This window comes from Aquila chrysaetos, chromosome 25, assembly GCF_900496995.4.
Source record: "Aquila chrysaetos chrysaetos chromosome 25, bAquChr1.4, whole genome shotgun sequence".
Taxonomy (NCBI): domain Eukaryota; kingdom Metazoa; phylum Chordata; class Aves; order Accipitriformes; family Accipitridae; genus Aquila; species Aquila chrysaetos.
Window position 1 is genome coordinate 17,460,540 of NC_044028.1, and position 13,685 is coordinate 17,474,224.

Sequence of the window (13,685 nt, forward strand, 5' to 3'; positions counted from 1 at the left end):
GAGTCCCAGAGCCCCCCCTCCCATCTCAGCAGTGAGCTGAGCCCTGACATGCTCATAGCACATGCGGGCAGCGCTGGCAGCGCTGAGCCTTTAAATATAGCCCAGCCGCTCAGCGGGAAACCTCGCCAGGGCCGGCATCCTTCTGCCTTCGCCTCCTGCCCACTCCCTGCCTGTGATTCCCAACGCAGGCAGCACTCCCCTGCCCTCCCCGCAAGCCCCAGGTCCCCTGAGAGGGACCAGTGCCCCACAGGAGCCGGATCTGTCCCTGTCCCCATCCCCCCCCCCCCCCCCCAAATGTTAACACCGGGACCGAGCTTCTAAAAAACCAAGTACAAACTTTATTTTGTTTCTTTACAAAGGCACGAGCCTCTTTTTTTTTTTTCCACTTTCTTAACAAAATAGAATAGCTTCTCAATCAACACAAAGACCTGAAAATCGTAAAAAAAATACAAAAAAAAAAAAAAAAAGGGAAAGGAACCGAGAAACAGCTGCGGCTGGGGGGAACCTACCAAATACCACCGAGGCTCTACACACAACTGGCCTAAAACCCTACAGCCGGGCGGGGGGCGGCAGGGGCGAGGGGGGACACACACACAAAATGGGGACCCCCCCCACCCGCCACGACAGACCCAAGCGACACAATCACGAAATAGAAAAGCTCTTCGGAGCTGACGGACCCCGCAAACCGGATTAAGTGCTTAAAGGAGGGATGGGAGCGGGATGAGGGGACAGGGACGAGGACGGGGATGGGGACGGGGACAGGGACAGGGGTGTAAAATCGGCCCCCAAACCGCCATCCCCGTGCCAAGGAGGTGGGCGTTGGAAATGCCAGGGGGATGGCACATGCCGGCCCTCCTGCCTGTGCTCCGGTGGCATAATCCCGGGATTTTTTTACTCTCCAAAGGGGTTTTCTCTGCCCCATGTGGGGTGCAGAAGCCATGGTGGGGCTGGTTGTACCCCGAAGCTGGGGGTCCCTGTCCCGCCTCTGCTGCCGTGTCACTTGGCATCTCCCCCCTGCTTAAAAATGAACATTTAATTAAAAAAAAACACAAAAGAGGAAGAAAAAACAAATTAAGATCCCAACCAAAGGCCCCGACCCAAGGGAATGCCTTTGGGAACACCGGGGCTGCTGCCAGCTTGGCAGGATACCCCATGGGTCAGTGGCAGGGGGGCTGATAAAACAGGGTGGGGGGCAGCGACCGCCCCATCCCTAACACTCCCCCGCCACTGTCCCGCTGTGCCCCGAGCCCCCCGCATCCCTGTGTGGCCGCCCTTGAGCGCCCCCCCCCCCCCCCGAGCCGCCCCCCCCGGGAGCTGAAGGGTGACCTTTGCCTGCTTCTAGCGCTCTGCTTTACAGTATTGGAAAAAGGTCATAAAAGAGACCCAAATCGCGTTGTATTTTTTAAAAATTTCAGCATATTCTCTGACGTTTCCCCCCCACCCCACCCCGGCTCCCCTCCCCAGCTGCCAGCCAGGGGGTGTCAGGGCAGCTCCCCGTCTCCCGAGGGCTCTTCTTTGCTCTGGTCCATGGAGTCACTGTCGTTGCCCTCGGTGTCGGAGGCGGTGTCGGAGGCGGAAGGCTCGGGGCAAGCGCGTGCCGGCGTCACGATGACAGCACGTCTCTGCTCCTCTTCCTGCAGCTGCTTCTCCTGCGTCCCCTCAATGTGTTGGATCGCCTGCCGAGGGCAACCGACTGCCGTCAGGACATCGTGTCCCCCGCTCTGATGCGCCCAAGGGGGTTCAGAAGCCCTCAAAGTCCCCCCGCACTGTGGTCCTCCCCAGTGCCCCCCTTACCTGAACGATGGTGTCCAGGTTTTGCCGGGACGTGGAGACTGTGTTGATGACCGAGGACGGGCCCATGGTGACCACAGTGACGTGATGGGAGGGAGGCGGCGCTGGAACGATCACGGTGGGGTGGTGGGTGGGCGCTGGGGGAGCATGTGATGGCAGGAGCTGGGGAGAGAAGCAAAAACCCCCGCAGTCAGCAGGGACCTGGGCACAGCAGTGATAGGAAGAGCATCACGCTTGTTTGCGGAGCCCAAACTCCTTTGAGAGCCCATAAAAGCTGAAGCAGCAGCTCAGCTGCTCCAGTTCACCTGTCCCAGATGGACGCGAGAGGGTGCCAGCTGAGAGCTGCCACCACCTTAGCTTTGGCAAAGCGGAACATGAAGGATTCCCCGTACCCCGAAGGGGAAAAGATTTGGGCTTTTAAGCCAGGAGAGGCAAGTGCCAGCCCTCCCATCGCCCCGACCTGCACAGCTGGGAACCCGCCGCACCCCTCGGAGATCCTCATTAAATCAGCGGATGGGAAGATCCGCCCTAGGAGGAGGCTAAGGAGAGTTCACCTAAAAATAGGCTGAACTTCCCCGGGAGGCGGCCAGGAGGGATCCTGCGGGGACGCAGCTCCACAGAAGCCAAAGGAGGGAGGAAGCTGTTTTTTCTCCCTCCCTTTGAAGGTCCCCAGGCCAGCATGCCCCGAGGCTGAGCTCGAGGGCAGCAGCGAGCAAGGACAGGGTGCCGGCACCGTGCAGCACCGTGCTCACCTCCTCACTGCACCAGGCTGGCGTAAGGCTCCCCCAACTGTTGGCAAATCCAACTGTGCCGGGGGAAAAGGCTGAAGGCTCCTGTCCCTGCAGTCCTGCCACGTCTGCCCGGCAGCACCACCTGCCAGCTCACCTGCTCCCCTTTCCCAGCCTGGCGGGTGGCAGGGAGCAGTTTGGGGGTCCCCAAAACTCAGTGGGAGTCACCCAGTGAGAGGTAAACCCCCAGAGATGGCCTCCAGGCTGCTGCAAACCACCCGCTCCAGCACGTGGAGCATGACCTGCATCAATCGCTGGCAGCGGAGCCATCACGACTGCTGGCATCACCCACTGATGGGTTGGATGCCCGTTCATTGCCCGAGGGTGAGGAAATGTGCCCGGTGGGAGCCGGAGCAGGACTGCAGCTCACTGGAGTGGGAGCTGCTCTCCACCCGTGACCGGCAGGGAGAGCCTAGTGGGGAGGGACACAGCGCCATGGAGGGGTGAGTCGAGGGCGGCCGCATCCAGCACCTCCCAGCACAGCCTTGGAAAGCCATGGGCTCACTAGCACCAAGCTGAATCCCTGCCCGCCAGAAAGCAGCCTTCCCATACAAAGCCCTCCACACCAGGGAATGGAGCTGCTTGGAAGCCGCCGTGGCATGGTCCAAGCCTGCGAGTGCAGCCCCCCCTAAGCGCTGTGGGGGGCCGTGTGCCAACCTTTTCCCAGTTCCCCGAGTGCGAGAGCTTTGCTGGGACATTGCTGTCCGACTCAGCTAGCCGAGGGAAGGTGCCAAGCACATCGCCGAACCGCCCTGATTCCCTGTATTTCACTGCCCGCGTGCCTGGCTGCACCGCTCGCAGGGTGGGAGGCTACTGGGATGTCCCCACGGGTGGGCTATGGCCAGGGTGGACTGGGACAGCATCCACACACTCACCTGGGTTCGTATCTGCTGCTCGCGCTCGAGCTTCTCCTGGTGCAGCAACCTCACCTGTTCCTGCTGCTGCTGGAGCTGCACTTGCTGAGCGATCACCTTCAGCTTCTCGGGGTACATGTGGGCCTCCAGGGAGCGAACCTGCCAGCAGAGAGAGCCCCAATATCGGTGGGGAGCCCAGCCTGCTCCCGGCACGGCACCCACTCCCGGCACGGCACCCCCCCCCCAATCCCCAGCTGTGGGCCGTACCCCTCCGTGGGGTGGACACAGCAGAGCCAGGGAGCCCACGGCCAAGCGCCAAGCAAAGGTGGCCTGAGCAGATGACCCGTTACACCCCCTTACACCACGGCAGTGCCGGCGTCGCTGGTGGGGGCTCCGGCACGGCCGTGGCAGAGCCCGCTAGAGGGCGAGCCCGCCCCGCGCACAGCCAGTGCGGTGCCGCACAGGCGGCAGCGCCGCAGCAGCCGCAGCCGGATCCGGCCCCGCATGGCCTCACCTGCTCCTCCAGCATCATGCGGACCGAGCGCTCCTTGTCCAGCTGCTGCCGGAGCTCGATCATCTCCCGCCGCAGATCCTCAGCCTTCTCATCCTCCCAGATGTCCGGCGAGCCGATCCCCTCATCTTTGTCCTCCGCCCGTCGCCGTTTCGGGGAGGAGCCGCTGAACTCCTGCCGCGGGGATGCGGTGTCAGGGGATGGGGACCAGCCCTGATGCTCCCCCGCCATCCGGACCGCCCCCTCGCCTGGCCCCCAACACAGCTCCCTGCGGGCAAGGGTCTCCCGGGGGACCTGGGCAGCACATGGGGTTGACACCTGGGGACGGACGGGCTCTTGCGCCCTGCGTGTGCCCACCCTCCTGGTCCTCACCCCCCCAGCCTTGTGCAAACCCACTTCTCGCACTGTGACACCCAGGACAGTTCAACCGGGCCACCCCATAGCCGGAGGTGTCACCGGGCCATACCCCGATACCCCAAATGGAAAATGGGACCCCAGCCCTTCTCCTCCTGCCAGGTAAGGGATGCCAGGTTGAATAGGGCTCCCCTGCCCTTCCAGGAGGGTGCAAAACATCTCCGTTCCCCAGCTTAACAGGGCAGAGGGTCTTGCCCCCACCCCAAAGAACAGCAACGATGTTCCCTCCCCGGCCAGCTAGGACTGTCCCATCCCCTCCCGTCCCATCCCTGGGGCGCACAGGCAGGCATTACCTGGATGAACCGCTTGAGCTGGGTGTTCTGCTGCAGTAGCCGAGTCTTCTCCTGCTCCAGGGAGAAGATGTACTCGGCAGTCTGCTGGAGGATGGCCGCCTGCAGGAGAGCCGGGAGGAGCAGGCTGAGGCAGGAGAAACTCTGGCGCCCCCCCAAGCCCCCCTCCTGCTGAGCTCTCTCCTTGCCCAGGAAGCAGCAGCACCGCTCCTTGCCCGGCTCCTGCGTCTCCATCCAGGGTCTGCTTCACCCCCGGGGCTTCCTTGGAATTTCCACCGCGGTGAAACTCCAGTTCACCCGTCTCAGGAATCCAACCAGCTGCTAAGTGCCACCTTCTCGCCCACGCGCAGTGGGGCCACCTTGTCACCCAGGCACATGCCACCCTGCTCCTGGGGCACTGGGTGCTGTCACACACACCCAGCCCACTCCAGGACATCAGGTTTGCGATGCACACCTACCCCCACCAAGGAAACCTCCCCAGGAGAGACCTCCATCACTGAAATAACATATGCAAATATCCCCAATTACTCTTACAGCCCTGTCCTGCCAACAAGCAACGCTGAAAACCTCCGCGTGCAGGACCGGCACCTGCATCCCGCATTGCCGCAGCCCCGGTGACGTCCTGCTCACCTTGCTGAGCTTCTCCCCGTCCGTGTGTGGGATGAGGGTTTTCAGAGACTGGAAGCCAGCATTGATGCTCTGCATCCGCCGTCTCTCGTTGCTGTTGGCGATTTCCCTGCGTATCCGTCGCTCCTGGTCCCGCTGGGTCTCCGGAGTCAACGGGATGTTAGCCAAGCTGTGAGATAGGCACGGGGTTAGGGAGGAGGGGGCTGCACCCCTGCCGCCAGCTTGCCTCCACCGGGTCCCCCCTCGCTTTCCAATGACGATGCCGAGCCACCAAAGGGATGGGAAACACAGAGCGGATGATGGCTGCAGTGCTGGAGAGCACAAAAGCGCCTGGGTGGGTTTCTCCAGCCCCATATCCAAAGCTCTGGGGGATGCATCGACCGAACGGCAGCCCCGCTGCAGCCCCGTGGCTCTGCCGGGCTTGGACACAGGCTGCCCAGCACCAGCGCTGGTGGCAAGCCTGGGCGGGTGGAGCCGAGGGGAAGGCAGGGCACGGCAGGGACCCCCGGACGGGCAAGGGAGGCTGCGAGCCGGCCGGCTAGGTCCCCGCGGGGCCTGCCGGCGTGTGTGGCCCCGGGAAGGCGGCTCCCTCCCTCCCGCCCCACTGATGGCTTCCAGATGACAGCTCCCAGCAGAGAAGCCCCCGTCCCACCCCAAGCCGCAGCTCCTGCCTGCTTCCTGCCGCCGCCTCCTCGCCCCCCGCGCCCTCGCCCTGCAGATGGGCCGGGAAATACCTCCCAGAGCCGGCAATGCCGCTGGCAGCAAGCAGGGATGGCAGCAAGAAGGGCTTTGGCCGGCCAAGGCCAACACACATGGGTCCCTGGCACCAGCCCCCCAAGCAAAACCCACCGCTGTGGGGGTCCAGGTTCTTCACCCACACCCCGCTTCTTCCCCAAGACAGCCCAGGGAGCAGGGCGACCAAATCTCGGCAAGGGTTTTGGATCATGGCGATGGTGAGCCCACCGGGCAGTGGCCAGCACCGGCAATTAATAAGCCAAGTGTCGGGGCGATAGCTGGCCATTACACCAAAGCAACGTGACCGGCAGCCCCCACCACGCCGCCGGCCGTTTCGCCTCCCTGCTGCTGCAGCAGCAGCTCTCTCCAGGGTGCACGCAAGCACCCAGCACCCACCAGATGCAAGTCAGGCCGCCGGCGCCAGAGCTGCTGCAAGGCATCGAAGACTAAACACAAGGGCCAGGCTGCCGGCGCGAGGCGAGATAAGACGCGCTTCGGCCTCCAGCCCAGGTGCCCAGCGGCTACAGCATGAGGAGACGGGCCCATCCCACCCAGCGCCTTGCCAACACTAGGCTGGAAAGCAAAGCCCAGCGTCCTGCCCTCCCTGCGAGGCCACAGAGGAACCACGGAGGTTTGGGAGCCCAGGCTTCTAAGCAGCAAAGCCAAGCCCCGCTCACAGCACTGCCGTGTGCCCAGGCAGCGCCTTGAGCCCTCCCAGGCCACCCATCGCCTGTTGCGACCAGGGAAGGCATCACGACTCCTCCAAGATACACAGGGACGGGGAAAGATCCCAGCTCATCCGGGAGGGTGGGAAAGGATCCCAGCTCAGCCCAGGGGGATGGAGAAGGACGACAGCTCAGCCCAGAGGGATGGAGGAGGACCACAGCTCAGCCCAGGGGGATGGAGGAGGACCACAGCTCATTCCAAGGGGATGTGGAAGGATCCCAGCACATCCCAGGGGAGTGGGGAAGGATCCCAGCTCAGCCCACAGGGCCGGGAAGACATTTGTCCCCAGCCACCGAGGCAGTGTGTCAGTCCAGGCTGGTGCTGGGTGCCGAGCACCCGCTGCACTGGATCCCTCCCATGCAGCTCCCAATAGGTGTCCTGGGTGGTGTGGGGCTGGGATGGGTGCCTGGGGGTCTGGCCCACTCGCAGGGAGCAGCTGTCTGCATGTAGACCAAGAGCTGCCTATGGTGAGATTGTGGCACAGGGCTCCAATCCGGCAGTGGCCGGCACCTGCCGCCCCGCTCCCGACAAAAAACAGCCCAAAACTCATCCCCAAAGTATGCCAAACCCCAGCAGGTCTCGGGGACGTCGCCCCTTCGTACGGACAGGGTCTGTCCCTCATCTTCTTGCAGTGATGCCTGGTGGGGCCAGGGAGCTGGCCGGAGAGCCACTCTGGGATGTTGGACCGCCAGCCACGGCCGCGTAAGGGGAATGGGACGGAAAGGCCCAGGACTGGGCAGCGCGGAAGCAGTTTCTTAAATACCGGGGAAGGAGGAAGAGCCTGCTTCCTCGCCGGCAGACCTCCCGCAACCTGCGCCAGCTGCTCTTCCTGGGAAGAGACCTGAGAATTGACAGCAAAATACAGAAAGGGGGAAATAACCCATGGATTCAGAAGTGGGCCTGGCACCCAGCACCGCCAGGGATGGGGCAGGACAGAGGCAGGGGGAGCGGGTGGCACCCACCGGAGCCCTGGCACAGGAGAGAAGCCCCTGGAGTGTCCCCAGCCCGGTGCTGGTGCCGTGGGGTTTGGGTCGAGCAAGTAGAATTTGCTCCTTCCTGCCCCGGTGGCATGGCAGTCCCCAGCACAGCCTGGCAGGGATGTCGGAGCCAGCCACTGCTGCCGCTGCCACGCTCCTTCTGCCTGGCGAGGAGGCTGTGGGTTCGGCAGGCCCATGGCAGACACCCGACTCTGCCCGCTCGTGTCCACCGCTGCCCGCAACTAGTGCTGCGGTTTGCGCTGGTGGGCAGGGGAGGCATGGCCGTGCAGGCAGGGTGTCCCCAAGCTTGCAGGCAGGGTGCCTCAAGCTCCCTGAGGTCACAAGCAGGGTGTCCCCGAGCTCGCAAGCAGAGTAGCCCCATGCTCGCAGGCAGGGCGTCCCCAAGCTTGCATGAAGGGCATCCCCAAGCTCACTCAGCTTGCAGGCAGGCTGTCTCCGAGCTCGCAGGCAGGGTATACCTGAGCTCGCAGGCAGGGTATACCCAAGTTCACAGGCAGGGTGTCCCCGAGCACCCCGAGCTCGCGGGCAGGGTGTCCCTGAGCTCGCAGGCAGGACGTCCCCCAGCTCCTGGGGGGCACAGGCAGGGCGTCCCTGAGCTCCTAGAGCTGCAGGCAGGGCGTCCCGGAGCTCCGGGCGGTGCAAAGGCAGCGAGGCTCCCCCAGAGCTCTGCCCCACGTCAGCAGCCCCCCAGCCCTGGGCAAGATGGCCGCATTTCCCTGCCCCAGGCGGTTGCCCTCCCACCCGGGGCCACGGGCCCACAGCCACCCGCAGTGACTAGCGTGGGGGACCCCGGTGAAGCCGCCCCACCGCCCCGGGTCCCTACCCCGCAGCTGCACCCCCCCGTGGGCCTCAGGCGTGGGCACCCCCCGAGCATCACCGGGCGCAGCCCCCCACCCCAGGTGAGCCCGTGGGGCGGCGGGGAGGGGGATCAGGGCTGCCCCCGGGGGGGGGGGGGGGGGAAGCGTGTGGGCTGGGGCAGGGCTGCCCCCCAGCGGGGCTAGGCCTGGAGGGCCCGGGGCTGCCCCACGGGGCCCTGAGGAGCCCGGGCCGCCCCACACGTGTAGTGGGGCCTGGCTGCCCCACGGCGGGGCCGGGGCCCTCGCTGCCCCACAGGAACTCCACGGGCCCGGGCTGCCCCACAAGGGCCCCTCGGGGCGCGGGCCGCCCCCCGCAGGCGGCAGGGCCCCGCCGCTCAGGCCGGCCCCACGGCGGGGCAGGGGCGCCGGAGGCGGGGCGGGGGGGGGGGGGGGGGGGGTTGGATCTTGTGCCGCCCCGCGGGTCCGGCAGCACCGAGGGCCGCCCCGCGTGGCCCCGAGGGGCCTGGGCCGCCCCCCCCACGCGTGGCGGGGGCCCGCCCGCCCGCCAGGCCCCGCCGGTTCGCAGCGGCCGCCGTGGCTCCAGCCCCATCCCCGGCCGGTGGTGGTGGTGGTGGTAGTGGGGGGGGGGGGGGGGGGGGGGGGGGCTCCCCCGATCCGCCGGGGCTCCCCCCCGCGTCCCCGGGCTTTGTGCCGCCGCCTCCCCGCACTACATGTCCCGGCAGCCCCGGCCACGACCCGCCTCCTCCGGGAGGGCTGCAGAGTCACGGCCAGGCCCGGCAGTAAACACACACACCCCCCCCACGCACACTCCGCCGGACCCCCCCCCACTCCTTTAAACACCCCCCCCCCTCCTTCCAAAAACCCACCCACACCCCCCCCACGGGGGAAGAGGGGGGGATGGGGGGGGGGAAGCGGGCGGGCGGCGCCTCCCCCCTCCCGGCCACGCGTGGCCGCCCGGCCCCATGTGCGCGGCCGGGACCACGTGCGGGCGGTGGGGCTGCGGCGGCCGCGCTGCGCTTCTCCCCCCCCCGCCATCAATTCCCCCCCCCCCCCAAAAAAAAAACCCCACCCTAAAAATGCAATTTATTTTTTCTTCGCTTTTTCCCCCAAAGCCGGGGTTCCCCCCGCGCCCCCACCTGCAGAGCCCGCCGATGACCTCCTTCTCGGATTTCCTGAAGTGCTGCAGGGAGGGCACCTTCTGGGCCGGCACCATGAAGTACTCCATGCCGGGGAGGCGCGGGGGGGGGAGCGGCCGGGCCCGGCTCCGGCTCCGGCTCCGGCTCCGGCTCCGGCGGCCTCTGCCTGCGGCTCAAGGCGGGAAACAGCTGGTGCGAGCGCGGCGGCTCCCGCCCGCCCGCCCGCCGCCTCCCCCCGCCCGCCCCCGGCGGCGCCGCCTCCGCCAGCCACCGGCCCATGTAAACAAAGGACGGCGCGGGGAGGGGGGGAAGGGAGAGGGAGCGATCCCCGGCACCACCCCCCGCGCGGGGGGACGGGGGGGCTGCTGTCCCCCCCCCCCCATCCCGTCCTGACCCGTCTTGTCCCTGTCCCGTCCCCGTCGCCGTCCCGTCCCATCCTATCCTGACCCGTCTTGTCCCCGTCCCGTCCTGTCCCATCCTGGCCTGACCCCATCCCGTCCTGTCCTAGTCCTATCCCACCCTATCCTGACCTGTCTTGTCCCCATCCCATCCTATCCCATCCTGACCTGTCCCCGTCCCAGCCGGCCCTGTCCCCATTCCATCCTATCCCACCCCATCCCATCCTATCCTGACCGGTCGTTTTCCCATCCCATCCCCATCCCATCCTATCCTCACCCTATCCTGCCTCATCCCATCCCGTCCCATCCCCATCCCATCCTATCCTCACCCTATCCTGCCTCATCCCATCCCGTCCCAGCCCTATCGCACCCTATCCCATCCTATCCTGACTTGTCTTGTCCCCATCCGATCCCCATCCCATCCTATCCTCATCCTATCCCATCCAGCCCTGTGCCCATTCCATTCCATCCCCTCCCCATCCCATCCTATCCTACCTCATCCCATCCCATCCCATCCTATCCCAGCTCTATCCCGTCCTATCCTGACCTGTCTTGTCCCCATCCCCATCCTATCCCATCCTGACCTGTCCCCATCCCAGCCGGCCCTGTCCCCATTCCATCCTATCCCACCCCATCCCATCCTATCCTGACCTGTTGTTTTCCCATCCCATCCCCATCCCATCCTATCCTCACCCTATCCTGCCTCATCCCATCCCGTCCCAGCCCTATCCCACCCTATCCCATCCTATCCTGACCTGTCTTGTCCCCATCCGATCCCCATCACATCCTATCCTCATCCTATCCCATCCAGCCCTGTCCCCATTCCATTCCATCCCCTCCCCATCCCATCCTATCCCATCCCATCCCATCCTATCCCAGCTCTATCCTGTCCTATCCTGACCTGTCTTGTCCCCATCCTATCCCATCCTGTTCTGACCCCGTCCCATCCAGCCCTGTCCCTATCCTATCCTATCCTATCCCATCCCATCCCATCCCATCCTATCTTAACCTGTCTTGTCCCTATCCCACACCTATCACATCTTATCCTCATCCTAACCTACCTCATCCCAACCCATCCTGTCCTAGCCCTATCCCACCCCATCCTATACCATCTGGCCCTGTCCCCACCGCATCCAGCCCTGTCCCCTATCCTACCCTATCCTATCCTATCCTACCCTAACCTGTCATGTTCCCATCCCATACCTATCACATCCTATCCTCATCCCATCATACCTCATCCCATCCCATCCTGCCCTAGCCCTATCCCATCCCATCCCATCCTGACCTGTCTTGTCCCCATCACATCCTATCCTGACCTGTCTTGTTCTGATCCCATCCTATCCCATCCTATTCTGACCCCATCCCATCCCATCCTGTCCAACCTCATCTGACCGTCCCATCCCACCCTGTCCTGTTCCCATCCTATCCTGCCTTATCCGCATCCTTTCCCATCTCATTCTGCCCTATCGCCATCCCATCCTATGCCATCCTATCCTCTGCCATCCCATCCCATCCTATCCCACCCTGTCCTGACCTGTCTTGTTGCCATCCCATCCTATCCCATCCTATCCTGTTCCATCCTGTCCAACCTTACCCGATCCTGTCCCATCCTGTTCCATCCTGTCCAACCTTATCCGATCCTGTCCCATCCTATCCTGCCCTATATCCATCCTGTCCCATCCAATCCTGTCCTATCCCCATCACAGCATATCCCATACCATCCTGTCCTATCCTACCCCATCCTGTCCTGCCCTATCCCCATCCCACCTTGTTCCACCCCATCCCATCCTGGCCTGTCCTATCCCTGTCCCATCCCGTTCTACCCCGTCTGATCCCAGCCCCACCCCAGCCCACCCTATCCCCAGCAGGGCCTGGCAGCCCCCGCTCCCCCCCCCCACCCCAGGGTGCTGTGCCCCCGACTGTGCCCCCCCGGCGTGCCACAGAGCCTGGCCCTGCTGGACAGGGGTGCTGGGGTGGCAGGGGAGGGGGCTGCCGGGGGGCAGAGGGGGGGGTCACCAGAGGCTTTGGGGGCTGGCAGGGGCCGTGGGGCTCACAGCAGCCTCGGGGCTGCCACGGGGCTCCGGGGTTTGGGGGTGACAGGGGTGATGTGGCTGGCAGGGGGCTTTGGGGGTTGGGGGGTCCCTGGGGGGGGCTGGCAGGGGCCATGGGGGCTGGCGGGGGGGCTTTGGGGGCTGATGGGGGGGCTGGGGGCTGGCAGGGGCCGTGGGGCTCACGGCAGCCTCGGGGCTCAGGGGTTTGGGGGTGACAGGCGTCCTATGGCTGGCGGGGGGGGCTTTGGGGATGGGCGGGGGGGGCACAGGGCTGGCAGGGGCTGTGGGGGCTGGCAGGAGCCGTGCGGGACCTCGGGGACCCCCAGGCCCCGTGGGGGGGCTGGCTGATCCCCCCCCCCCTCCGTGCCCAAAGCCCCCCCAGCACTGCCTGCGTGGGGCCAGAGCCAGCCGAGGTCACCCGAACGGGGCCGTGGCGAGCCACCGAGGGCACGGGGGGGTCCCAGAGCTGGCCTGGCACCCCGGGTGGGCAGGATCCGGCCCCACAGAGCAGGGTGGGTGTACCCCCCCCGCCCCCTGCCCCCCCCCAGCCCAGCCCCGCTCAGGAGCTGGCAGGACTGGTTCTGCCTGGTCCCTGCCTGGTCCCTGTCCCGGTGGGCCCCCTGCCCAGCCCTCGGCGGGAGGCCTTGATGCCGGGGGGGGCTGGGGCGTCCCCCCATGGCGGGGGGACACCCGTGTCCCCCCACTGTGTCCCCCCCCCGCCGTGTCCCCCCCAGGGAGCGGGTGCTGGCAGCCAGCGCTCCGGCAGGAATCCGGCCAGGCCGCGGCATCGCCCAGCTGCTCCATGCCGGCAGTCGGCCGCGGTCCCGAGCCGGGAGGGGGGGACGACAAAGGGACCCCCACCCTCCACCATGGCCCCCCATCACCCTCTGCCACCCCGTACCGCTGCCAAGCAGCCGGAGGGGTCCCCAAAACCGCGCTGGTGGCTGTCCCTGCCTGCCTCCTGCCTGCGTGGGCCAGGGGACCCACGTGTCCCTGGGGTGGGGGGCCCGTGCCCCCCATCTGGGAGGACTTTGGGATGGGGGGAGTGGGGTGACGTTGGCGCCCGGTGACGGGGTGCTGGTGGCCCAAAGGGAAAGCCAGGCTGGGGACACCGAGCCACCGTGTCACCGTCCCCACGGGGGCCACGACCGCCGTGGGTGGCATTGAAGCCCCCCCCCCCCCCCTCTCACGCTCCCCCAAGACGCAGCTCAGCCCATTTCCATTTTGTTTTTTTTAGGGGGGGCCAGAGACATGGGGGTTCACCCCCCTCCCATTTTGGGGGAAAAAACCCTTCAAAAAAGGGAATAAAGGATGCAAACGTGGTGGCAGCTACTCCGCAGCCACCGGCCCAGGGAGGAGGAGGTCACTGCTGGGGACACAGCAGCTCCCCCCCCCCCCCCACGGGTGGTGTGTGACTTCGGCCACCCGCGTGGGCCAGCGCTGCCCCCCCCCCTCCCCGTGTGCCCCCCTTTTGTGGCGGGGCCGGTGAGGACACAGCAGCTACGTTCCCCCCCCCAAAATCCCCACAGGTGGGGCGTGCCCCCGCCC

General features: G+C 65.8%; 1 protein-coding gene across 1 annotated transcript; it reads right to left on the reverse strand.

Annotated features, from left to right (window-relative positions):
- Window positions 1–315: 315 nt before the first annotated feature.
- Window positions 316–9,885, reverse strand: TFAP4 (transcription factor AP-4). The gene is made up of 7 exons (XM_030002385.1): window positions 9,689–9,885; window positions 5,279–5,444; window positions 4,652–4,750; window positions 3,948–4,118; window positions 3,455–3,592; window positions 1,795–1,953; window positions 316–1,676 (listed from the first exon to the last, which is right to left on the reverse strand). Exons 1-7 carry the CDS (start codon window positions 9,775–9,777, stop codon window positions 1,482–1,484), a joined length of 1,017 nt encoding a protein of 338 aa, XP_029858245.1. The 5' UTR covers window positions 9,778–9,885; the 3' UTR covers window positions 316–1,481.
- Between the last annotated feature and the right edge of the window lie 3,800 nt (window positions 9,886–13,685).